General features: G+C 44.4%; 1 protein-coding gene and 1 long non-coding RNA gene across 3 annotated transcripts in view; one reads left to right on the top strand and one right to left on the bottom strand.

The window, feature by feature from the left end:
- LOC117365119 overlaps positions 1-27,501 on the bottom strand; it is a 299,104-nt gene that overhangs the window by 104,125 nt on the left and 167,478 nt on the right. The window lies entirely within an intron of this gene.
- EPHA10 (EPH receptor A10) overlaps positions 1-27,501 on the top strand; it is a 231,232-nt gene that overhangs the window by 104,911 nt on the left and 98,820 nt on the right. For both annotated transcript variants that reach the window (XM_033955095.1, XM_033955094.1), the window contains exons 4-5: positions 16,879-17,034; positions 20,741-21,076. In XM_033955095.1, coding sequence (XP_033810986.1) covers positions 16,879-17,034; positions 20,741-21,076 — 492 coding nt within the window. The remainder of the gene's footprint in view (positions 1-16,878; positions 17,035-20,740; positions 21,077-27,501) is intronic.

Raw genomic sequence — 27,501 nt, 5'->3', positions numbered from 1 at the left:
ACTCCCTCTCTCTCTCTCGCTCCTAAATCGTGGACGGGCTCAAGAGCTACATTAGACAGCTTTTATCGCCCTGAGCCCCCCCCCCTTTTTTTTTTCTTTCCGCTCCCTAGATCAAGACTGTGCAATGAGTTTCTCTAAAGAGTCCAGATTGTGAATTTCCTTCTCTGGTGTCTCCTTCGCTACAAAAATCCAGAACATGGCAGAAGAGGTGCTGATGGACAGGAGGAGCAGGAAAGAGGTGATGATGGACAGGGGGGAGGTAAAACAAAGGAAGAAGGCCTGCTGCTGGATAAGGAGAGCAGTGAAGGGGTGATGGTGGATACAGGGGAGATAAAAGGAAGTGAGAATGGACAGGAGGAACAGACAAGGGGTGGTGGTGGACAGCCAAAAGAAAGAAAGACAAATACAGAAAGCGGCTAAGGAGACAGAGAGAGAAAGAAATAAAGACAGACACACACATATATATTCTAGCAACCATTAATGTATCAGACCGTAGCGTGGCGGAAACAGGAGCGGAGCTAAACTGGAGGCAGAAAAGACAGCAGACTTCCCCCCTCCCCTCAGAGCAGGCCACACTGCGCCGCCCCTTCACAACGCCAGACACAAGGGTGATGTTCATTGGCTGGCTCAGCGGCGGGTTGGCGTAACAACGGCATTGGCTACACCCGCCTAGTGACGATACCAAGGCGGCCGACGATTGGCTGGGGCGACGGCGCTCAGAAGCCCCGGCTGGGAGCGCGAAACTGGTAGGTGGACGGGCGCTGTGGCTGTCCGGGAGAAGACAGACAGACAGGGAGCCAGGGAGAGAGACAGAAAGAAAGACAGACAGACAGGGGGAGAGAGACAGAAAGAAAGAAAGACAGACAGGGGGCCAGGGAAAGAGACAGAAAGAAAGACAGACAGAAAGAAAGAAAGGGGGAGGGAGAGAGACAGAAAGAAAGAAAGAAAAAGAAATGCCTAAGTCTACACATCTATTCTAGCACCCGTTAATGTAACGGGCTAAAAAACTAGTTATTCATATTTTAGTTGTCCCCTGAGGAAGGCAACTCTGTTTGCTGAAACCTGGATCCTGGTCAGGACTTTCCTAGGATCCCATTCATCTGGGACTTTAAATGGGATTTCTAAAGACCTTGGACCTTTGACATTTTCTATCTGTACCTTTTATGTGTGCAGTGCTTTGAATAAATATAACTATCGGTTGGTTAGACATCTGTCTTGCCTCTTCATTATATTTTTGTGGTTTTTTTATCTAGACCAGCCCCCTTCTTTTTCCTTGTACCATTCATAGGATTACCATATGTCCGGATTTATCCGGACATGCTCTCTTTTTAGAGGACCGTCCAGCTATCTGGACGGATTTTGAAAACCCAGCAATTTGTCGGGGTTTTTTGAAGGCCCCAGCTCTGCCCGAGCTTGGGGCAGTGTCTAATGGGCCTCTGAGCATGCATGCAATGATGTCTCATGCATGCATGTGATGTCACCACGTCGCATCTGTGTATGCTCGGAAGACCTCCAGACGTGACCCTGAGATCAGGGAAGGAGAGGGGAGGTTTGTTTGTGGGCGGGGCTGAGGTGGGACCACGTGCCCTCTTTTTTAACTTAAACAAATATGGTAACCGTAACCATTCAATGCTGATTGGCACATAGCTGGGCACCCCCAATATTTATCAGTTGGCCAACTAGACCCATGTAAAAAAGCATGTAAAAAAGTCTATCTTTGGCCGCTGTGACTTAGCTGGCCAACCAATGAATATCAGCATAACTGGCTATGTCTTGGCCAGTCCCCCCCCTCAAAAAAAAAATTAAATTCTAGTTGCCGCATACAGTTCTAGCATTGAATCTCTGGGTTTGCAGCAGACAACGGGAGACATCCAGTTATTTCCCACGCTGGGTAGTTAGTGGTTAACAATTAGCAATTTCTGCTTGAGGCTGCCTGGGACATAAACCACCTATGGTCTTCCTGGTCAACTCCTTGGCCTTGTTGGCAAGGCCACCGGTGACACATTGTGTGCTTTCCACCTACTGTCTCCCTGGCTAGTGTTTGCCTTGTTGGCAGATGTCTCTGCTGTGTTTTACTACTTGGGGCCTAGCTAGGTACATGGGACCTGGGTTGGCCACTGATAGAAACAGGATATTGGACTTTATGGACCTTTGGTCAGTCCCAGTATGGCAACTCTTGTGCTCTTATGTGAGCCAAGTATAGGATAGTCAAGTCATTGAGGTTGGCTCTTAGGCATTGGTGGAATATCATATAACCTATTTATTACATTGTGTTGATAACTAATTCTAGGTGAGTGTCAGCTTATAAAATGGGTGTTTATTCCACTCCCAGTCTCCTTAGATCTAATAATGATTTGCCTGCATTAGAGATACCTGATATTTCACTTGTCGGAGCCATGCATTTTTATGAAACACAATATGAATTGAATCACCTACTAATCATACATTTGCATGGTTGATTGCATAGATCTGTGTCTTGCGAGGTGATGTTTATCCTGACTGCAGTAAAAGAAAGCGTCGTTGATTAAAGGAACGGAACATCTTTAGCTTGAATAGGTTATTAAGATCTTGAATAAGTGACGTTCGTGATTGTTGGTTTTGGTTTGAAGATGCTGCTCGTCAAAACTTTGCATGGATTAGAGAGCCAGCGGGATGAGCCAGCATTTCTTATGCTGTAAGAGATTGCTGGAGGGGTATTTATAATGGCACTTCTCATGGCCTAATGAGATGGGCACAGCGGGGATCTCTGACAACTGAAAGCAGAAATAACAGAACTAGGATGTGCTCAGGAAAGAAACATTCACTTAATTTTTTTTTTCATGAACCTTTCCCAATGTTGGCTGCGCTTTTGGGTTATTTTTCATCAATTCATTTTTAATAGGAATTTTTTTTTTTTTTAATTTACTCTATTGAAATTTTCAAATAATTTACAACTTAAAAAGAGGAAAAAACTCTTTTTCTGCCAGTGAATCAAACACACTATATACCTGTTAAGAAAAATAGGAGCCCCTCCAGAAGAAGTCAGGAACTTAAACGCAGGGGATCCATTTAGGGGGTCCTTTTACTAAGGTGCACTCGCCATTTTACCGCGCATTAAAAGCGTCCATAAACTATAATGGACACATTAGCGTTTAATGCACGCTAAAACAGCTAGCTTTTCTTAGTAAAAGGACCCCTAAATGTCACAGATTTGCTTGAAACCGCTATATCTGATGCCTCGGAGAGAGCTAACCTATTTTTTCATTTGTGTTCGAGCAAGATGTAAATGTACTATTAAGATTATACTTTCGGCACTCTCAAGTTCTATTCTGTGGAAAAAAAAGCTTGGATATATCCTGATGTTAAGAGACAAACACAAGTTTCAAGTTTATTTAAAATTTGATAAAACACTAATCATAAATTCTAAGCGTTTAACAATTTAAAAAAAATTTAAAATGGGGAAGAGGGGGGAAGAAATACAATGTATGATAGCAAATGAGACGGGTAGAGGATATAACAATAGGGAGGGATAAAATAAAAATGAAGAAAAGATCAAAAGTTGGAGTTAAAGGCGTGACCTAATTATAAAAAGCTAGCAGTCCAAATCATCTTTAAAAATGAAACATTTTTTTAGTTCAAAATTTTTTTATTGAGTTTGGTATATTAAGTACAATAAATTTTATGAACAAAGAAAATGAGTTCTCGCAACGAAAAATGAAAGCGACTTTGGCTGCTTCTTTTCTTTTGGTCTATCCATGTAAATGTTTGGTTAAATATTTTGGGGGTCCTTTTATTAAGGCACGCTAAATTGGTTAGCGCACCTTAATAAAAAGATCCCTTGGTGTTAAATCTGTGTTCTACGCACCTGAGCAGTTGCGAGCTTTTTTGGATATGAAGAAGTTGTCAACAGGGAAGACTGGGCGTTCAAGTGGCAAAGGGAAGCACACTGGGAAGAATAACTTGAATCACAGTTACTGGATGCTAGGGTCCACCTTGGGGGTTAGCGGCCAAGAAAAGGATCTGGGTATCATTGTAGACCAGGGGTCTCAAAGTCCCTCCTTGAGGGCCGCAATCCAGTCGGATTTTCAGGATTTCCTCAATGAATATGCAATGAAAGCAGTGCATACACATGGATCTCATGCATATTCATTGGGGAAATCCTGAAAACCCGACTGGATTGCGGCCCTCAAGGAGGGACTTTGAGATCCCTGTTGTAGACTATACGATGAAACCTTCCACCCAATGTGTGGCGGTGGCCAAAAAAGCAAACAGGATGCTGGGAATTATTAAAAAAAGGGATGGTTTCTTCCCCAATTGAAACTCCCAGATCGCCATGCCAAGCACTCATCATACTTGTTAATGAGGAAGTTAAGGATTTTCTCATAAGGACATAACCATCTTGAGGCAACTCCCTTGTGATTCTTATTGATTACTGATGTCTGTGAAGGCAAGTCGAGTGCATGTTTTAAGAGTCCTACATTAGGAAAAAGAGCTTTCAGGCAGTGTCTCAGTTGTATCCAACGATACTGTTGATGTAGAGGCAAATTGTAATAGGATTGCAATTCAGAAAAGGACATCCAACAAGAGTCTCTTATTAAATCTTGAAGAGTCCAAATACCACAGTTCTGCCACTGTATCCAATTAAAGGACCTATCCTGTATCTTGATATGATAATTATGCCACAATAGGATTAATTGAGATTCATGTCATTTGATTTCCATTAAGTTATCGTATGCCTTGAGTACTACATGAGTAGAGTAGAAAACTGGTTGGGTTTTATCTTTGGGATGCAGAGGAGTGAAGCGTGTGTAGGCGAGGCGAGTGCTCTTATATAAGCATTTTTCCAGTCGTATCCATGTTGGGGGGTTAGTAGTGGACTCGGCATCCAGCCATATTGAGCCATGTCTCATAATAAAAGCATGATGATAATGCAAAAAAATCAGGGACGTTTACCCCTCCCATAGCTTTGGCTTGTTTCAATTTATGTAATGCTACACGGGGTTGTTTATTTTGCCCTAAAAAAGCACCGAGGCAGGCTTCAATATCATGATATGTGCATTGTTTAAACAAAAATGGTACCATGCTCAAAATATAATTTATTTGGGGTAATAGCATCATCTTGATGGTGTCCAGCCGCCCCCACCATGTTAACTTAAGAGGGGACCATTTCTGAGTAGAGACTTTAATAATATTTAGAATATAATCTGTATTATACTGCTCCACATCCTCCAGCTTAGGGCCCACACTTACGCCAAGATATTTGAGTTTTGTCGGATTCCAGATAAAACCATGAGCATCGATTTCAAACTTGACTGCAGTACAATTCAGTGGCATTAGCTCAGATTTAGTTGTATTAAGTCTGTATCCAGAAACCGAGGCGTAGCTGTCAATTACTTTCAGACTGGTGGAAGCGAGTCTGGAGTCACATAAAGAATGACGTCATCCGCATACGCGGATAACTTGACTTCCATGGTGCCATGAACAAAACCTTTAATGGAGTCGTCCGCATGAATAGCAGTCAGCATGGGCTCTAATGCTAGATTGAACAGTAGTGGCGAGAGCGGACACCCCTGTCGAGTTCCTCTAGTTGGTGTAAAAGTGTCGGAAAGGTGGCCATTGATACAGATTTTAGTAGTAGGGGCATAATATAGAACTTTTTATCATTTGAATTAGAGAATGACACGGTGACAAAATTCATCACCGTTCCCGTCACCGCGAATAACCGCAGGAAATAATCCCATCTCATTTTCTAGTGTCTATTTCAACCTCAGTCCTTCTACACCAGCATTCTTCAAAGCAAAGCTTGCGGGTCAGTGGTTGTGGCCATTCATACTCTGATTCTTATGGGAGCCAAGGATAATGAAGCCATTGTGACATCACTGATGTGCTTGGCTCTTAGGCACTGGTGGAATGAGGCATTATGACATCACAATATCTGCTCTGGATACCAGAGACTGTTATTCTGTAGTGTCTGTTTCAACCTCGGTCCTTCTACACCAGCATTCTTCAAAGCAAAGCTTGCGGGTCAGTGGTTGTGGCCATTCATACTCTGATTCTTATGGGAGCCAAGGATAATGAAGCCATTGTGACATCACTGATGTGATTGGCTCTTAGGCACTGGTGGAATGAGGCATTATGACATCACAATATCTGCTCTGGATACCAGAGACTGTCATTCTGTAGTGTCTGTTTCAACCTCGGTCCTTCTACACCAGCATTCTTCAAAGCAAAGCTGGGCCCATTCATACTCTGATTCTTATGGGAGCCAAGGATAATGAAGCCATTGTGACATCACTGATGTGATTGGCTCTTAGGCATTAGTGGAATGAGGCATTATGACATCACAATATCTGCTCTGGATACCAGAGACTGTCATTCTGTAGTGTCTGTTTCAACCTCAGTCCTTCTACACCAGCATTCTTCAAAGCAAAGCTTGCGGGTCAGTGGTTGTGGCCATTCATACTCTGATTCTTATGGGAGCCAAGGATAATGAAGCCATTGTGACATCACTGATGTGATTGGCTCTTAGGCACTGGTGGAATGAGGCATTATGACATCACAATATCTGCTCTGGATACCAGAGACTGTCATTCTGTAGTGTCTGTTTCAACCTCGGTCCTTCTACACCAGCATTCTTCAAAGCAAAGCTGGGCCCATTCATACTCTGATTCTTATGGGAGCCAAGGATAATGAAGCCATTGTGACATCACTGATGTGATTGGCTCTTAGGCATTGGTGGAATGAGGCATTATGACATCACAATATCTGCTCTGGATACCAGAGACTGTCATTCTGTAGTGTCTGTTTCAACCTCGGTCCTTCTACACCAGCATTCTTCAAAGCAAAGCTTGCGGGTCAGTGGTTGTGGCCATTCATACTCTGATTCTTATGGGAGCCAAGGATAATGAAGCCATTGTGACATCACTGATGTGATTGGCTCTTAGGCACTGGTGGAATGAGGCATTATGACATCACAATATCTGCTCTGGATACCAGAGACTGTCATTCTGTAGTGTCTGTTTCAACCTCGGTCCTTCTACACCAGCATTCTTCAAAGCAAAGCTGGGCCCATTCATACTCTGATTCTTATGGGAGCCAAGGATAATGAAGCCATTGTGACATCACTGATGTGATTGGCTCTTAGGCATTGGTGGAATGAGGCATTATGACATCACAATATCTGCTCTGGATACCAGAGACTGTCATTCTGTAGTGTCTGTTTCAACCTCGGTCCTTGTACACCAGCATTCTTCAAAGCAAAGCTTGCGGGTCAGTGGTTGTGGCCATTCATACTCTGATTCTTCCCTCTCTCCTTAAAGAATAACATGAAGATGGTTTCCCGCGGTTATCCGCGGGGACGGTAGAGGTGATGAATTTTGTCACCGTGTCATTCTCTAATTTGAATAAATTGCACGGGAAAGCCAAATTTTGTGAGAGTTGCAAACAAGAAGGGCCATTCCACTCTGTCAAAAGCCTTTTCAGCATCCAGGGCTAAAACAGTTAATTTATGAGGCAATGATTGACATGTAGATATAATATTAGACAGAGTACGCATATTATTAGAAGAATTTCTCCCATACATAAATCCTGTTTGATCCTCGGAAATTAAAGATGGGAAAACTTCCTGCAATCTGGAGGCCAACAATTTAGCGTAAATTTTAGCATCTACATTTATCATCGAGAGAGGTCGGTAATTACCAACATGTTTGGGGTTTTTACCTTGTTTAGGTATCACAACGATTGTCGCTTCCGTAAACGTCCCAATGGCCTTTCCATGTGATGCCATGTGATCAAAAAACTTTTGTAGGAACGGTGCCAATGTTGATTTGAAGGTTTGATAGAACTCGATAGTGAAGTCATCCGGTGAAGCATAACTCCATGAGCTCTTACCTTAAAATATGGAGTCCAGTCAACTCTTATTGTAATATGGGCTGATATCATTCAGTTACTGTGCAACTGGTCTATAGTTAACAATATTTGAACATATATATTATTTTGTGGCTCATCTCTTATCTCATACCTATGGAGTATGATTCCAGTGTCTCTCGGTGCTTTGAATATTGTGCACATCATTGGCTGCAGGTTGCGCTGACACTTTCCTGCTGAATAGGCATGGTTCAATCTGTTGTATTGCGTTGTTTGTCAACACTCTAAGATTTCTTGCTTTGTACGGCTTATTGATTTCATGCCCTGTTAACAATTCCTGTTTCTTGCTATATATTAAAATCAATAAAATCTTTGAACTAAAAAAAAAAAGGGATGGTTAACAAGACTAACAGTGTCCTAATGCCCCTGTATCACTCCATAGTGTGACCTCATCTGGAGTATTGGGTTCAATTCTGGTCTCCTGATCTCAAGAAAGATATAGCGGCGCTAGAAAAGGTTCAAAGAAGAGCGACCAAGATGATAAAGGGGATGGAACTCCTCTCGTATGAGGAAAGACTAAAACGGTTAGGGCTCTTCAGCTTGGAAAAGAGACGGCTGAGGGGAGATAGGATTGAAGTCTACAAAATCCTGAGTGGAGTAGAACGGGTACAAGTGGATCGATTTTTCACTCCATCAAAAATTACAAAGACTAGGGAACACTCGATGAAGTTACAGGGAAATACTTTTAAAACCAATAGGAGGAAATTTTTTTTCACTCAGAGAATAGTTAAGCTCTGGAACGCGTTGCCAGAGGTTGTGGTGAGAGCGGATAGCGTAGCTGGTTTTAAGAAAGTTTTGGACAATTTCCTGGAGGAAAAGTCCATAGTCTGTTATTGAGAAAGACGTGGGGGAAGCCACTGGATGCCCTGGTAGCATGGAATGTTGCTACTTCTTGGGTTTTGACCAGGTACTAGGGACCTGGATTGGCCCCCATGAGAACAGGCTTCTTACTGGACTTGATGGACCATTGGTCTGACCCAGTAAGGCTATTCTTATGTTCTTTAGTTATTTGAACAGCAGTTTAGGTAGCGGGAACTAGTTGTTCAGCCAATTCCTTATTAAGATTTCCTATTTGTTTTTCCTCACTATAACTGGACCTTCTGCTCTAAGGAAGCCAGATTTTGAAAAGCCATCCGGATGCCCAGACATGTCCTGGACATCTGGTAACCCTACCTGAAGGGTAGCTGCAAGCCTGTTGTGACAGTTACAGGGGTCTTTTGAATAGACAACTTGCTTCTTAACCCTTACTTCTGGGTCTCTATAAGTGGAGAAACGCAGTGACCATGTTACTTCATCGATTAAAGAATAGTTCTTGGTAAGAACATAAGAAGTTGCCTCCACTGGGTCAGACCAGAGGTCTATCGCGCCCAGCGTTCCGCTCCCAAGGCGGCCCATCAGGCCTATGACCTGTGAAGTGGTCCCTGACTATTCCTATAACCTACCTCTACTTCTATCTGTATCCTCAATCCCCTTATCCTTTAGGAACCTATCTAAACCTTCCTTGAACCCCTGTAGCGTGCTCTGGCCTATCACAACCTCCGGAAGCGCGTTCCAGAATAAGAACCGGTGGCCGCAGTCATAGGGATGGTGGGCTGCAAAGAGAGGGTATAATCAGCAGGGAGGAGGTGATGATGCCTCTGTACAAGTTGTGTGCGAGGCCTCGCTTAGGGTCCCCTTTTACAAAGCTGTGGTGGTGAGTCCCGGCACAGCAAATGTGATGCGTCCCATAGGAATCGCTACCACAGCTAAATGAGGCCTCGCACACAACTTGAAATACTAGTTAAGGATCTAAAGAGACTGAAAGTCACGTAGAGTTAGGTAACCAAAATGGACCGGAGTTGCACACCCCTGGTATAGATATTTAAATGTAGACACCGGAAGACATGAAATGAAATACAAGGAGGGAAGCTTTAAAAGCAACATCAGGAAATACTATTTCATCGAAAGTGTGAGGGATGCCTGGGGCATCCTCCCAGTAGAGGTGGTTGGGACAAAAACAGAACCCCAAAATGTGTGGGGTAAACGCACAGGGTGGAATCCAGGCACAGAACGTTTCCACCCAAAGCAAATGTTAAGTGAATTTTTTGTTTGCTTGGAACAAGCTGCCCGAATCCCTACGACGGGCTCCGTCTCTGGCAGTGTTCAAGGCCCAGGTAAATTCCCACTTCTTCGAGACTGCTTTCAACTCCTAACTCCTCTCACCTTGGGTTCTGCATCCCTAACCCTCTATGTCATGTCTGTCTGTCCTAGTTAGATTGTAAGCTCTTCTGAGCAGGGACTGTCTATAAATGTCAGCCCTCCTCTTTGAGAGTGCTTTCGACTCCTAACTCCTCTCACCTTGGGTTCTGCATCCTCAATCCTATATGTAATTTTATTTTTTATTTTTTATTTATTCAATTTTTCTATACTGTTCTCCCAGGGGAGTTCAGAACGGTTTACATGAATTTATTCAGGTACTCAAGCATTTTTTCCTGTCTGTCCCGGCGGGCTCACAATCTACCTAATGTACCTGTTTCTGTCTGTCCAAGTTAGATTGTAAGCTCTTCTGAGCAGGGACTGTCTATAAATGTCAGCCCTCCTGTTTGAAAGTTCTTTCGACTCCTAACTCCTCTCACCTTGGGTTCAGCATCCCTCAACCCTATAAGTCATGTCTGTCTGTCCAAGTAAGATTGTAAGCTCTTCTGAGCAGAGACTGTCTATAAATGTCAGCCCACCTCTTTGAGAGTGCTTTCGACTCCTAACTCCTCTCACCTTGGGTTCTGCGTCCTTAACCCTATACGTCATGTCTGTCTGTCCAAGTTAGATTGTAAGCTCTTCGGAGCAGGGACCGTCTATTAAATGCCAAAATGTGCAGCGCTGCGTACGCCTTTCCGCGCTATAGAAGTGAGAAATAGTAGTAGATAGTACTTTTTGCATGTCATAAAAAGTTGGGGAGGGTAACATAGTAGATGACGGCAGATAAAGACCCGAATGGTCCATCCAGTCTGCTCAACCTGAATCAATTTAAATGTAACCTGCACAGAGTGGATTGGATGTTCCCCATTGGTCTTTATCTGCTATCATTGACCATATTATTATGTAAAAATGACTTTGGAAAGATGCTAAAGAGAGACGGAGAATTCAATATCTGTTTCCATGGCTGGAAGACTTCTGAACCAAAATTCGACCCTGTCCTCCCCTTTCCCAGTTCTGTCTGTTGGAAGCCGCCAAGACACATTTAATATACTGATAGCATATAATACTTACTCAAAAAAACACCCAAAGTGGTTCAAAGGATACTACCTATTCAATATGTATAAACATACCACTTCATAGGAACAGTGCCTCCACTAGCATCACTTTTTCTATATCAGTATTTAAAGTATACTCTTGGGTTTTTTGGCCAATGACTTGAGCTAAGGAGCTAATAAAACTACGCTGACACCTTCAGTCTGTGATCAAGACTGTGCGTAGGCTCCGATTCTGAGGCCTTTTCCCGAGTCTAGTTCTGATATAGAAAAAGTGATGCTAGTGGAGGCACTGTTCCTATGAAGTGGTATGTTTATACATATTGAAGTGATAGCATATAATAGTCATTTTATGATATTATTCAAATGGAGCATAAGGTCTTCCCTTATTTCATCTGACCAGATGACGTTTGACTTCTATGGTTCAGTGCAAAAGAGCAGAATGACCTTGAATTTGCCATCTTTCATTTCAGGCTGAGTTATGACATCAGGCGAGTATATTATTCCTCACAATATATACGGAAAAAGAGAACACGCGGAGAAAGATTTATTAACCAGCTCTTGAAACGTCCAAATTTGATGTAGCCTCTCTCTCTCCTGTTTCTTGTAAGAGAGTGGATTTTAGGACCGGACTTTGTAGGCTTCATCTCTCCCCTCCCCCCCCCCCCACAGAGGGGCGCCGCGTGAGCGGACTGCTGGGCACGATGGACCATTGGTCTGACCCAGCAGCGGCAATTCTTATGTTCTTATTTATTACCACAAATTATCTTTGTATTTTTTTGGGCCTGGTTTTTCCACTTCTTTGTCTTTGTGTGTGTAAATGACATCCTTAGTCGGTTGTCAGCTTTCTAAAGCATTTCCTGTGGATTACATTTGTAGCATCCAGTACTGGATTGTGATAAAAATGAACGATCCTCGTGACCTATATAATAATCCTTTCAGAAAAAGAACAGCGATTTCAGCCGTGTGACTGAAAGCTGATAAGATAACATTGCTTCTCTGTGAAAGCTATTTACCTGGTGTATTTAGGCCAGAATTGGTGGATGATGAGAGATGCCGGGGAACCTGCAACCGTATCGATTATTACAGAGATGCCCTGCTGTGGATAGAAAAGTGCTTATTGCTCAATTTTTTTTCAGCGCTCAATTTTCGGTGCTGTTTATTGAATTTCTTCCTAAATGCGTAGTGATTCCGGTACACCTACAAATGGGCGCAGGACAATTGCGCCCCGTAAATCGCACCCTGTCAAATATGCACACTGACACCCCATCAATTGCGCTAGTGTTAGGATTAATTCCTCATCTAAACCTTACCCTAACACTAGATACCAAGTGGGTGTTACTTTGTAACCCTCAAAAAGACAAAATAGTATCCGCTGTTGTCCTGCCACTGTGATTCCTGGAGGTATATTTTGGGTAATGATCTGTGTGGTTCAATGGCATAGCAAGAGAAGTTCGCACCTGAGGTGCGTCTCTGCACCTTGCACCCCCCATGCACCCATTCCCATTCACCTTTCCCTGCAACCCCCCTCCCCCTGTATCTTTACAAATCTTTGCCAGCTGTGAGCAGCATCTCTTACATGTTGCTCAAGCTGGCCTCGCCTTTCTCTTTGACCTCACTTCCTGGTCTCCGCAAACAGGAAGTGATGTCAGAAAGAGGTCTGAGGCCGGTGCAATCGGTGAGTAAGAGATGCTGCTTACAGCCGGCAATGATTTGAAGAGGTACAGGAGGGAGAGGGGAAGAAGAGGAGAGATGCCCTGCTAAGATTGTGCCTGGGGTCGACCACTAGGCGTCCTTTATAGAAGCACGCTTAGCGGTGCCTAAGTGGAATTAGGCGTCGCCAGGCATCCTGGAGGCAAGCGCTGGTATATTAGGACAAGTTTTACCTGGCCTAATTTACCGGTGCATATCTCGGACATCTAGAGATGCCTGAGTCCACCGCACCTATTCACCGCCCCTAACCACGTCTACTTTTCTGCTAGGCTTTCTTAGGCATTGAAGGGCGCCTCAACTTTAGACGTAGTTAGGTGCCATGTGAAATTCCCGCACAACTTGTAATTGATTTATTTAAAAAATTTTTAATTAAAGATCAGTGGTGTGGTCTATTACCACGCCAATTAAGCTTGTTAAATCAATTTGGGTTGTGCATGGAATTTAGTTAGGCATCGCTGGGCGTTCGGGATAAGGGCGCCTAGCGGCGCTTAACCTTGGGACTATTTATAGAATCTAACCCTTATTGTCCACCCATTTCCCCCTTAGGCCTACCCAAAATCAGTTCTCTGGCTATGGTACTGGGAGGTTGGCTGCCCAATTAGCAGCCATGCTGCTGTTGGCAGGTCAAACGACCTTGTTGATTGGATGTAGGAGAGCATTGGATGTGAACTAAAAAGACGTCTCACTGACTCGGTAGCCTGGGAGGACGGAGTCCAGTGGAGAAAGATGAAAGAAGCCATCTTGGATAAGGAGTGAGATTCCACAGGTGGTCATCCTCTTTGCCTGGCAGCTGGAAGACAGCAATGGCGAGGTAGCGCGAGTGGACCCATCTTTTCTGCTATCAGCTACTGTGTTTTTTTCTTACAACTAAGGTGTTTTTGCCAGCTTTTGTCTGTTAAAGCTTTTTTTTTTTTTCCATAGTAGGCGTTCCTCAGCTTTTTAAATACCCGTGGGGTGACTTGTAGGGTAAACAGGCAAAGGGTTCTAATATTGCACTAATCAATACTATACTCTGCAGATTCTAAAATTGTTATAACACCGTTCCACTTGTGAAGCTGCTGAGCGTAATCTGCGACATCTCTGGAAGGTTTGGTGGTGTCTTAACAGGGAGATGAAAGGGTATTCAATGAACACAGAAGACTTCAGTAACTAATAACACAGGGAAGGAGGGTTATCTCATTAATCACCTTTCTGCTTTATTGAACATTGTCCAGATAGGGATTCATGGCTCACTTGATTTGAATGTGGCTTGAGTAATGGAAATATATATTTTTATTGGAAGAAAGAAATGACTTTGCATAGGCAAGATTATACGTACGTATGTATCTAGATCTATCTAGGATCGTGCAGAAGAAAAGGTTTTCTATATTTTATTTTCCTGTCATCTGCAGACATTATTTTTGTTTTGTTTTTGGGGACCAAAGTCATTAACATTCGCTATGTTTCAAATGAATGCATTTCACTCATACAGGTTCATTTAGGGTTACCAGTTTGGGCCGCAAAACCCTGGGCACATGGCCCCGCCCCATAAAGCCTCCTTTCTTCTTCCCCCCATGAACTCCAATTGCATCTGGAGGGCCTGGAGCAGGCGTGGATTTGTGTAACATCATCTGTGCGTGCTCAGAGTCTCTCCATATGCGGCTGGAGCTCGTTGGGGCTTTCCAAAACCTGGACAAACTGCCAGGCTGAAAAGTCCGTCTGGGCTCCTGGACAGTCCTCTCTGGAGAGGACATGTCCAGGTTTTCCCAGACGTCTGGTAACCCCAGGTTGATGACACTTTATCCAAAACGCTTGGGGTCCAGAGACTTCAGATTTCAAAATTTTTCAGCTTTTGGTACAAGGCGTTGCCAGTGGCTTGCAACGAATCATATTCATTGCCTGCTGCAGCCTGCCTTTGCTGACATCACTTCCTGTTGCCTCACTTGCGGGATGCTTCAAAGAGATGCCTGAGGGGCTGTAGCAGGCAGTGAATAAGAATCACTGCTACCACACTGAAAAGTATAGCAGTATGACATAGGATGAACAATTGAACTAATATCAATGTAGAGTGGCAAAGTTCAGTTGTGGATTAGGAATTAGTTATCGGATAGAAAACAGAGGGTAGGGTTAAATGGTCATTTTTCTCAATGGAGGAGAGTAAACAGTGGAGTGCCATAGGGGTCTGTACTGGGACCGGTGCTATTTAACTTATTTATAAATGATCTGGAAATTGGAACGACAAGTGAGATGATTAAATTTGCAGATGACACTAAACTGTTCAAAGTTAAAACGCATGCGGATTGTGAAAAATTGCAGGCAGACCTTAGGAAATTGGAAGATGGGTGGCCAAGTGGACAAATGAAAAGTGATGCACATTGGGAAGAATAACCCGAATCGTAGTTACCAGGGGTTAGCGCTTAAGAAAAGGATCTGGGTATCATTATAGACAATACAATGAAACCTTCTGCCCAGTGTGTGGCGGCAGCCAAAAAAGCAGTACCTGGAATTATTAAAAAAGGGATGATTAACAAGACTAAGAATGTATCGCTCCATGGTGCGATCTCATCTGGAGTATTGCGTTCAATTCTGGTCTCCTTATCTCAAGAAAGATATAGCGTTGCTAGAAAAGGTTCAAAGAAGAGCGACCAAGATGGTAAAGGGGATGTAACTCCTCTCGTATGAGGAAAGACTAAAATGGTTAGGGCTCTTCAGCCTGAAAAAGATTGCGGAGAGGAGATATGATTGAAATCTACAAAATCCTGAGTGGAGTAGAACGGGTATAAGTGGATCGATTTTTCACTCCATCAAAAATTACAAAGACTAGGGGACACTCAATGAAGTTACAGGGAAATACTCTTAAAACCAATAGGAGGAAATTATTTTTCACTCAGAGAATAGTTAAGCTGTGGAATGCGTTGCCAGAAGATGTGGTAAGAGCAGATAGTGTAGCTGGTTTTAAGAAAGGTTTGGACAATTTCCTGGAGGAAAAGTCCTTAGTCTGTTATTGAGAAAGACACGGGGGAAGCCACTGTTTACTTTGTACTATTAGCATGGAATATTGCTACACCTTGGGTTTTGGCCAGGTACTAGTGACCTGGATTGGCCACTGTAAAAACGGGCTACTGGGCTTGATGGACCATTGGTCTGACCCAGTAAGGCTATTCTTATGTTCTTAAGGTGACTTTGGGGCCAGGTTTCACTTTTGATGACAAAAATTAGCTTTTATTTGTCCGATACAATACATTTTTTATTTATCTCCTGCCAATACCTCCATAAAGTTCATAGCAGTTTACATAAATAATTATGAAGATACAAATTATTAAATAGCATTACAATATTTAGAAATTATCAATAAATTTTTGAAATAGGTCTTAAAAAAAAAATTAAAAAAAATCTTAAAATTAGGTTGCCGGTTAATATTAGTCGATAAAGTTTTCCATAGTTTTGCCGGAGTTAAAAGATCAATTGTACCTTATGTTCTTAAGGACTGGATGCCGAAAAATGTCATTATTTCTCAGATTCAAAGATGGTTTATTAGAAAAATTAACGAGTTGAGGCATACGAGTATTTTAAATAGTATACAATAGAATTTATAAAGTATTCTCCCATCTACAGGTAGCCAATGCAGTTCTCGTGGGCAAAATGTGATCATATCACTTTTCTTCAATCTGAAGGTTACATATTAGTAATTCATCAACACTTTTTGGTTGTTAGAATTTTGGATATAAGATAGTCAACCTATATATACATGGTTTTATCCAGTGTAGTCACCTTCCACCTAACTCCAGGTCATCAGGGAGAGGTTGCTATAGCCCCAGTGCATTTAGGGATTTGTAGTTTGTAGGTTCTAGTTTGCAAAGCAATCAAATTGCAAATGCAGAGGGTAAACCTCGGACTCTCTCACCTTATTTATAATGCCTTGGAGTTAGATAAGTTTGTGATTGTGATGTGGGAGAGGGGGAAATGTGTTATCTGGATACTTTACCTTTCTGTGGGAAGGGGCAGGTGAGATATAAATCCATGTGAAATGCTTTTTTTTTTTCTCTCTTTTCAGCGTGCTCCCCCGGGTCATATAAATTCTCCATTCGGATGCCTCGCTGCTTTTTCTGCCCCGAGAACAGTTATACTCCGATGGAAGCCTCCTCTTTGTGCATCTGTAAGCGGGACTACTACAGATCTCTGCTGGATCCCCCATCTGCCCCCTGCACACGTAAGTGTATAGTAACCTCGCGCCTTCTGCGTATTCTCACAACCGCAGCTCTTCAGATCATGAGCGCACACTCATTAACCAAGTTGGAATCTCAGCCTTTCCCTCCTTGCCCAGACTGAGAATTTAGGGGCATAAAGAAAAGACTCTAAAACTTTTTAACTAACAAACCCTTAACGGAATAAGGGCTCTGGAAACTGGGTTCTTGGGAGTTGGCATCCGCTTAGATAGTCATTGCTGTACGCACGCTCGCAATGATTCTTGTCACTTCCGGTGTTTACTGAAAAAAAAAATAAAAAAAATCATTATGTATATGCTGAGAGGCGGGGGCTCTTCTCCCTGGAGAGGCGGAGACTCAGAGGAGACATGATAAAGACTTACAAGATCATAAAAGGCATAGAGAAGGTGGGGAGGGACAGATTCTTCAACCTATCGGGAACCACAAGAACAAGGGGGCACTCGGAGAAACTGAAGGGGGATCAGTTTAGAACCAATGCCAGGAAGTTCTTTTTCACTCAGAGGGTGGTGGACACCTGGAATGTGCTGCCGGAGGTTGTGATAGGACAGAGCTCTACCAGCCCTACCAGCCCTACCAGCGCATGTTCTTGTTCAGCAGGAACTTGTCTAACTTTGTCTTGAATCCCTGGAGGGTGTTTTCCCCTATAACAGCCTCCGGAAGAGCGTTCCAGTTTTCCGCCACTCTCTGGGTGAAGAAGAACTTCCTTACGTTCGTACGGAATCTATCCCCTTTCAACTTTAGAGAGTGCCCTCTCATTCTCCCTACCTTGGAGAAGATGAGCAATCTGTCCTTATCTACTAAGTCTATCCCCTTCAGTACCTTGAATGTTTCGATCATGTCCCCTCTCAATCTCCTCTGTTTGAGGGAGAAGAGGCCCAGTTTCTCTAATCTTTCGTTCTACGGCAGCTCCTCCCCTTAACCATCTTAGGTCGCTCTTCTCTGGACCCTTTCGAGTAGTACCGTGTCCTTCTTCATGTACGGCGACCAGTGTTGGACGCAGTACTCCAGGTGAGGGTGCACCATGGCCCGGTACAGCGGCATGATAACCTTCTCTGATCTTGATTTACAAAGACTAGGGGAAACTCGATGAAGCTACAGGGAAATACTTTTAAAACCAATAGGAGGAAATGTTTTTTTCACTCGGAGAATAGTTAAGTTCCGGAACGCGTTGCCAGAGGTTGTGATCAGAGCAGTTAATGTACCTACCTTTAAAAAAAAAAAAAAGGTTTGGACAAGTTCCTGGAGGAAAAGTCCCTAGTCTGTTATTGAGAAAAACATGGGGGAAGCCACTGCTTGCCCTTGTCGGTAGCATGGAACATTGCTACTCTTTGGGGATTGCGCATGGAATGTTGCTGCTCTTTGGAATTCCGGAATCTTCTGGAATGTCGCTACTATTTGGGTTTTTGCCAGGTACTAGGGACCTGTGTTGGCCACTGTGAGGACGGACTACTGGGCTAGATGGACCATTGGTCTGTCCCAGTATGGCTATTCTTATATTCTTAAGAGTGGGCAACCTGCAGTAAAACAATCCTGCAGGTTGCTGACTACCATGGTAAATGAATAATGCTGTTTGCGAGTCACTTCACAAGCAGGCGTTATTCCAACATCCTGAGAGCATTGGGCCTGAAAGCCACAGCTCAGTGTTCCTAGGCCGTAGCATATGGTTTATGGTTTACACTTCCCCCTCCCCATTCGCGGTTCCTGCACTCGCGGTTTCATATAATCGCGATTTTTTTCGGGGGAGGGGGAAAATTAAAAAAACAGTTTTCATGTACAAAAAATCCATCTTTTTTTCCTCCCTGCCGCCTTCCCGGCCTTACCTGGTGGTCTAGAGGGCTTTCGAGGCAGTAAAATGAACGAGCGGTATAACAAGCTTAATAAACTTCTCTCTCGTCATTCGCGGGGGATACGGGCAGAGCCGGACCGCGAATGCCGAAAAACCGCGATTATCCGGCTCTGACCCACCCCCACCTCCCTGCCGCCTTCCCAGCCTTACCTGGTGGTCTAGAGGGCTTTTGAGGCAGGAGCGATCTTCCTACGCTCCTGCCCCGTGCAGATCGCCATGAGGAAATGGCTGTAGGGAGTTCCCGACGTAGTCTCGAAGTATAAAAAGAGACAATATTCTGTGTAATTGTCATTTTATAAACACAAATAATACAGAGCAAGGATCAACGACACCCCCATCTCCCCTTCCTTTCACAAATATCCCATCCACTATTGTGAAAACTGACCAAAACAAATTAGTACAGAATGCTACATAGAGAAATCAAGCTAAGAGAATACTTCAGTCACACATGGCAGGAATAGTGTTAGGGGAGAGCAACTAGGGCAACTGCCCCCTAGTCAGAGAGAGAGACCTAAGCCAGCTGGAAGCTAAAGAAGCACAGCCTGGACTTTGCCGTCCCCAGTTATGTCTAATACCAGCTCTAGCAGGATACATATTACAAATCTGAAATATTCTGGTAATTTTATTCTACAAATTATATTGGTCTCAGGCTTTGGTTTTGGGTTCCTTCTGCCTTCATCAGGGCATGGCTGGCTCCTGAAGGTAAAATAGGCGCAAGAGGAGCTGGGAAGGAGATGCCAGTCTGACACGGGCACAACTCTTTTTACCACAGGAGCAAGACTTTTCACCGCTCTCGCGGGGCGTTGAAAGGTCTTGTCCCCGTTCCCGCGGGACGGTGAAAGGTCTTGTCCTCGTTCCCGGCGGACGGTGAAAGGTCTTGTCCCCATTCCCGCGGGACGGTGAAAGGTCTTGTCGCCGTTCCTGCGGTAAACCCGTTTCAAATGTCTCCATTCCTGCAGATTTACTGCAGTGACCATGGTTTACCGCGGTAAACGGTTCCCGTGTCATTCTCTATTTTGTATCTCATTATTATGTAACCCATGGTAACCTAAATATCATTGTGGCAGGGCAAGACCAGCTGCAGTAGAACCCTTTAAGTCGCATTAAGGGGCAAATAATGCAACTTTAGGCCCTGAGCAGCTTGATAACTGCCTTCTGAGTTCACATAATCTGCCTTTCTCTTGGGCATGTCACCGTGTCTTCCGTTGCCTGAGGGTCCCTGTTGGTGAGTTCTTTATACTTGAATACATAACACCATGGTACATTACCCTGCAAGTCCAGTACCGCTATAAAAAAATTACTTATTTTTTCACTGCTCAGCTATTCTGCATAGGGTTACCAGTTTTTCCCGAAGGCCACGCCCCCCCGGATCGCCCAGTTTCGCCCCATTCTGGCCCCCCCAGCCCTGCCCCCAGACGGAATCCACGCGTGCACAGATGTCCCTTCCCAACGCAATTTTGTCGGGAAGCTTTTCAAAACCCGGACAAAGTGCCGCGTTTTGAAAAGCCATCTGGACCCCTGGACGTGTCCTCAAAAGGAGAAATCCAGATGTCTGATAACCCTAATTCTGCATATATTTAAAACTTGATTTTTTTTTTCACCAGGTGTGCTTCTTTCCTGTTTTGGCCTTCTTGCATAAAGCATATGTATGGTTTTCTAGGTTCGGAATTACCAAACAATTTTTTGTGGTGGAAAAATTACACCAGATTTATTGGCAACCCCCCCCCTCCCTCCCACAAAACCCTCCACAGTAACGACCTTGGTACTGGAACAAAGGTTTGGTAACTGCTCTGTGCATATATTCTTTGTCCTTTCACAAGATTTTGCTTTTATTTTTCTGCCAGGTCCACCATCTGCCCCGAGGAATCTCATACACAGCGTGAAACAGTCCACCCTGATCCTGGAATGGAGTGCGCCCATAGACTCTGGAGGGCGAAGCGATGTCACCTATAATGTTTTGTGCGACCGATGCACCTTCGCCTTGAGGCAGTGTGAGGCCTGTGGCGGCAGTGTTGGTTTCGTGCCCCAGCAGGTGGGATTGGTTGACCGGACGGTTAGCGTGGTGAATTTATTACCACATGTGAACTATACAATCCGAGTCGAAGCAGTGAATGGCGTGTCTGACTTCAGTGCTTTTTCCCGGCAGTATGTGGAAATGAGCATCTCTCCCAGCCTATCAGGTACAGTGCAATGCTATAATTCTTGTTCCTTTACTGGTAGGTCATCAGCTTAGCCATGTATCACGCAGTGAGCTAGGTTGTTTTGGCAAATGAGTGACATAGTAAAACCTATGTTGTCTCCCTTTGATTTTCGTACTGTTGTTCAGGCAATGGTTCTGTCTAGGCTTGATTATTGCAATGCTTTGTACATTGTGCAAATTACAGGAACATCGAAATATGATCATATTTCACCCTACCTCCCAAAATTACATTGGCTTCCAGCTGTTTTCAGAATTTAGTATAAAGTAGTCATCGATTCTTGTATAGCATTATACCTGAATTATTTAAAAGTAAGATGATCAATTATTTGCCAAATAGATCTATGCGCTTTGAAAACTCAGCTTTACGAAAAGCAAAGGTTAATCCAAAGTACGTTGAGACCAGTGCAGTGACTTCCTGTTGTGCAGGGGTTAAACTGTGAAATTCACCTGGGAGTCAATTACGAAGACGCTTGTGACGAGAGCAATTTCAGGAAACTACTTAAAACGCAGTTATTCGTAAATGCATTTTTTTTTTAGATATCGATTCTCCATTTTTGGAAAACTTTTGCATGACTCTGTATAAACCTTTTTTGTGGCTCTCCTTTCCTCACTGCTGATCTTCTGAGGATTTTCCGTTTGGTTTTATCTGTTGTATAGAATTATGTATGCAAAATTATGTCGACCATTTAGGATAGAATCATGGAAACATGACGGCAGATAAAGGCCAAATGGACCATCTAGGATTAAACGGTATAGAAATTTTTTAAATAAGTAAATAAATACATTTCCCTATATTGCATGGGCGGAGATTAAAACCAGAGCTGGCTCTGTTGTTCCAAATGACATGGGTTTACTTGTTAAAAGTGTTATAATTTTTGGCATTATACTGGGTTTAATAGGAAAAATACACCTTGAAAATGTTGCTTCTCTACTTTTTCAGCATTACAGAATGAGGATAGCCTTTTTGTTCCTGGCTATTATAGCTTACGATACGCCAGTGCATAGCGCAGTCAACACGGGGCAATTGTCTGACTGGCTGTGAGAAATTAAGCAAAACAGAGGGGATGGCAAGCCACGTGAAAAGTAAAACCAATGGCACAAAAAGTGGAAAAAGCCCAGATTCTGTAACTGGTGCCGTGGGCGGCGACCACTTGATCATGCAACAACATCAGGTACAGAATCACGCCACTGGCAAAGATAGGCACAGGTTTTCAAGACCTATATTTCCAGCACCTACCATAAGAACCTAAGAATAGCCTTACTGGGTCAGACCAATGGTCCATCAAGCCCAGTAGCCCGTTCTCATGGTGGCCAATCCAGATCCCTAGTACTTGGGCAAAACCCAAAGAGTAGCAACATTCCATTCAGAATCCCAAAGAGCAACACGATTCCGGAACCCCAAAGAGTAGCAACATTCCATTCAGAATCTCAAAGAGCAACACGATTCCGGAACCCCAAAGAGTAGCAACATTCCATTCAGAATCCCAAAGAGCAACACGATTCCGGAACCCCAAAGAGTAGCAACATTCCATTCAGAATCCCAAAGAGCAACACGATTCCGGAACCCCAAATAGTAGCAACATTCCATTCAGAATCCCAAAGAGCAACACGATTCCGGAACCCCAAAGAGTAGCAACATTCCATTCAGAATCCCAAAGAGCAACACGATTCCGAAACCCCAAAGAGTAGCAACATTCCATTCAGAATCCCAAAGAGTAACACGATTCCGGAACCCCAAAGAGTAGCAACATTCCATTCAGAATCCCAAAGAGCAACACGATTCTGGAACTCCAAAGAGTAGCAACATTCCATTCAGAATCCCAAAGAGTAACACGATTCCGGAACCCCAAAGAGTAGCAACATTCCATTCAGAATCCCAAAGAGCAACACGATTCCGGAACCCCAAAGAGTAGCAACATTCCATTCAGAATCCCAAAGAGCAACAAGATTCCGGAGCCCCAAAGAGTAGCAACATTCCATGCTACTGATCCAGGGCAAGCCATGGCTTCCCCTAAATCTTTCTCAATTACAGACTATGGACTTATCCTCCAGGAACTTGTCCAAACCTTTCTTAAAACCAGCTACGCTATCCGCTCTTACCCCAACCTCTAGCAGCACTCGCGCATCAATACACATACACGGATACACAAATATGTGCGTATCTGGAGGAAGGGCCTAGTGGTTAAGGCTGAAGCTCAGCACCCTAAAGTTGCAGGTTCAAGCCCAGTGCTGCTCCTTGTGACCTTGGACAAGTCACTTACCACTCCAGATTTTGAGCCCACCGGGCTTAAGTACTTGAACTTAGGCTATCAAGTTCAAGTTTCAAGTTTAATAATTTTTTGATTAATCGCTTAATCATACTTCTAAGCGATGTACAGTTTAAAATTACATATAAGAAGTGAATAAATATTAAAAATAAATACAGTAAAACCTTGGATTGCAAGTAACTTGGTTTGCAAGTGTTTTGCAAGATAAGCAAAACATTTGATTAAATTTTAACTTGATATACAAGCAATATCTTGCAATACAAGTACATACAGTATTCACACATCACAACTGAGCCGATGGTTCTTCTCTCTCTGACGTTTCGAGAGTGTAATGACTGTTCGAAACGAGCAGTCTTGCAATACAAGTACATACAGTATACACACATCATATCATCACAACTGAGCCGATGGTTCTTCTCTCTCTGACGCTGCAGGAGTTTAGTGATTGTTCTAAATGAGCGAGGTCTTGCAATACAAGTACAAACGGTATTTTGTATTAAAGTTTGGGGGTTGTGGAACGCATCGTCTGCGTTTCCATTATTTCTTATGGGGAAATTCGCTTTGATATATGAGTGTTTTGAATTACAAGCCTGTTTTCGGAACGAATTATGCTCGTAAACCAAGGTTTTGCTGTGTAAGTAAAAACAAAATAAATATAAAAACATACAAACACACGTGGAATAGAGAGCTGCACGGGGACGACGGGAATCCCGCGGGACCCGCGGGCATCCCGCGGGTTCCCCCTTCGGGGCACGGGGATCCCGTGGGGACGCCCCCTAGGGTCGCGGGGATCTCATGGGGACGCCTCCTAGGGTCGCGGGGATCCCGTGGGGACGTCTCCGAGGGTCGCGGGGTTCCTGCGGGGCTGGATGTACTCAGTTGTGCGGCTCTTCTTCTCCCTACCTGCTCTGCTTGCAGCACAGAGCCGAACAGAAGTCTTCCCGACATCAGCCCTCCCTCCCCTACGACGTCAGCGCTGACGTCGGGAAGACTTCCGTTTGGCTCTGTGCTGCAGGCACGACAGGTAAGGAGAAGGAGAATATCCTCGCGGCTCGAGTGGCTACCAAGGGAGTGGGGACCTGGCCGGCTGTGCTGCACCCAGGGCGGGAGAGAAGGAGGGGGGGGAAGGACACTGAAAGCACTTGTGGAAGACAGAGGGGGGAGAAGGACGCTGAAAGGCCATGGGGAAGACAGAGATGGAGAAGGACCCTGAAAGGACATGGGGAAGACAGAGGAGGGAGAAGGACACTGAAAACACATGTGGAAGACAGAGGGGGGAGAAGGACGCTGACAGGACATGGGGAGGATGGGAGGGGAGAAGGACGCTGAAAAGAAATGGGGAAGAGAGAGTGGGGAGAAGACGCTGGCAGGGAAAAAGACAGAGATGCCAGACTATGGGGGGAGTGGAGGGAAGAAGATGGGTGCCAGACCAATTTGGAAAGGGGGAGAAAGGGAAAGGCACAGTAACAGAGCAAATGGAAGACGCAGAAGGAAGAGAGACAGTGGATGGAAGGAATTGAATGAGAACATGAGGAAAGCAGAAACCAGGCAACAAAGATAGGAAAAGAATTCAATTTCTTTTTTTTTTTTTTTTGCTTCAGGATAAAATAGTATATTAGTTGTGTTGATAAAAATTTATAAACATTAGAGGCTCTGGTAGAAACCCGTTTACAAAGTATGTATTCTTCCCAATTAATATTTCCAAATTAATAAAGTCTTTTTGCTTATTTGTAAATGGGTTTCTACTAGAGCCTTTAATTCAGTAGCATAATTAAATGAAATAACTATTTCTGAAGTTTATAGGGATGGGCGGGGACGGAGGGGATTCCTCACGGGGACGGGCGGGGATGGAGGGGATTCCTCGCGGGGACGGGTGGGGACGGAGGGATTCCTCACGGGGACGGGTGGGGACAGGTGTGATTCCTCACGGGGACGGGTGGGATTTCTGTCCCCGCGCAACTCTCTAACGTGGAACACATGAACATACAAAACAGTCAAGTGACACACACATAATTCCATGAGCCATGCTCTGCATGCTTTTCTCACTTGTTAAAAAGAGGTTTTAAGCTTAGCGGTGCCAGGCTTAACTAAGTGCTGTGCTGTGTACTCTCTACAATGATGCCAGACTCCAGATGGCATAAATACTCCTGGGTAGCCCAGCTGAGTTCAGCGGGACGTCATGTGCTGGCCCTTCTTATAAATGTCTGGCTCTTTGCAAGCAGTTGTTATGTGGGTGTTGTATGTGCTCGTGCTCCTTTTTTTTTTTTTTTTTTTTTGGAATCAAATGCAAACATTTTAATTCAGCAGATTGAATTGTCAAAGCTTTCAGAATGCAAGTGCTAGAGACTGAGCGAGGCCCTTTGGGTCTGGCTGATTGATGAAGGCTCAGGTGTTTTTCTTTGTACCCTTGGGACGACGCTGAAGCGTACAAGCAAATGGATTACTCCAGTCTTCTCTGCTCTAACAAATAGAAATAGCTGGGAGGGGAAGCTTCACAATGGAGCCTTGTTTTCTGTGCAAAGGAATTATAATATTAGCAAGCCTAACTGTACCACATATAAACCTGCAGCTGAGGCTCTGAAGGATTGTACACTTCCCCCTCCACATTCGCGGTTTCACATAATCGCGATTTTTTTGGAGGGGAGAGGGGGAAAAACACCCATATTTTTGCCTTCCCCCCGGCATCCCGGCCTTACTTGGTGGTCTAGCGGGCTTTCGGTGCAGGAGCGATCTTCCTATGCTCCTGCCCCATGCAGATCGCCAATAGGAAATGGCTGTGGGGAGTTCCCGTACTCTCTCGAGACTACGATGGGAACTTCCCACAGCCATTTCCTATTGGCGATCTGCACGGGGCAGGTGCGTAGGAAGATCGCTCCTGCCCTGAAAACCCGCTAGACCACCAGGTAAGGCCGGGATGCCGGGGGAAGGCGGGAGGGAGGCGGGGGTGGGTCAGAGCCGGATATTCGCAGTTTTTCGCCATTCGCAGTCCGCCTCTGTCCCTATCCCCCGTGAATAACGAGGGAGATGTGTAGTTGGATCTTGCTGGCCCACCTCCCCAAATCTATCCATGGATGGGTGTTCATCTTCCAAGGGTTAATTGGAACTCCTGCATGAGAAATCTGGATTTTCGACATCCTAAACATCCATGCATATATTTCATGTATATATGTACCTGCATAAAACAAGGCTGTTCTAGAAGATGGTTTATGGTTTTTTTGTTTGTAATCTGCCTGGTTTTGGTGGGGAAGGGGCTGTTAATGATTTACACACATTAGAAGAGTGTGAGCCTACCAGGACAGATAGGGAAAAATGTTTGAGTACGTGATTGTAAACCACTTAGGCTCTGGAATTCATTGCCGGAGAATGTAGTGACATCAGCTTAGCGGGGTTTAAAAAAGGTTTGGATAATTTCCTAAAAGAGAAGGCCATAGGCCATTATTGAGATGGCTGGAGAAATCCACTGCTTATTCCTAGGATATGCAGCATAAAATCTGTTTTGGTACTTGGGACCTGGAAACAGGATACTGGGTCTGATGGACCTTTGGTCTGTCCCAGTATGGCAATTCTTATGTTCTTAAGGCTTAAGAATGAGATTCATTACTGTCATGGTAGGTGCAAAACTGATTCATGTGGAGACACTGCCCCAGAAACTACCTGATTTAAAAAGTGGTTTAGTTCTTTGCGTGCTTAAAATTATGAAACTACTGTATTTTCTCGCATATAACGCGCGCGTTATACGTGGTTTTTACAAACCGCGCATACCCTTGCGCGTTATACGCGTGAGCGCGTTGTACAAAATTTTTTTTACATAGTTCCCCCCCCCCCCCGACGCCCGATTCATCACCCGGAAGGAGCGCTCGCACTCCCACCCCGAAGGACCGCTCGCACCCCCACCTGAAGGACCGCTCGCACCCCCACAGCCTCCCCCCCTCCCCCATGGAGAAGCTGTCTACCTTGTTTCCGGATGCCAGCGAGCCCAGCTGTTTCCTCTGCCGGCGGTCCTGCCCCTTCTCAGAGCCCTGTGCTGCGCTGCTTCCTCTTCAGGCGGTCCCGCCCTTTCTCTGATGTCAGAGAAAGGGCGGGACCGCCGGAAGAAAAAGCAGTACAGCAGGGCTCAGAGAAGGGGCGGGACCGCCGG

This window comes from Geotrypetes seraphini, chromosome 8 (genome assembly GCF_902459505.1).
Source record: "Geotrypetes seraphini chromosome 8, aGeoSer1.1, whole genome shotgun sequence".
Classification (NCBI taxonomy): domain Eukaryota; kingdom Metazoa; phylum Chordata; class Amphibia; order Gymnophiona; family Dermophiidae; genus Geotrypetes; species Geotrypetes seraphini.
This window is presented reverse-complemented; position numbering and strand designations above follow the sequence as displayed.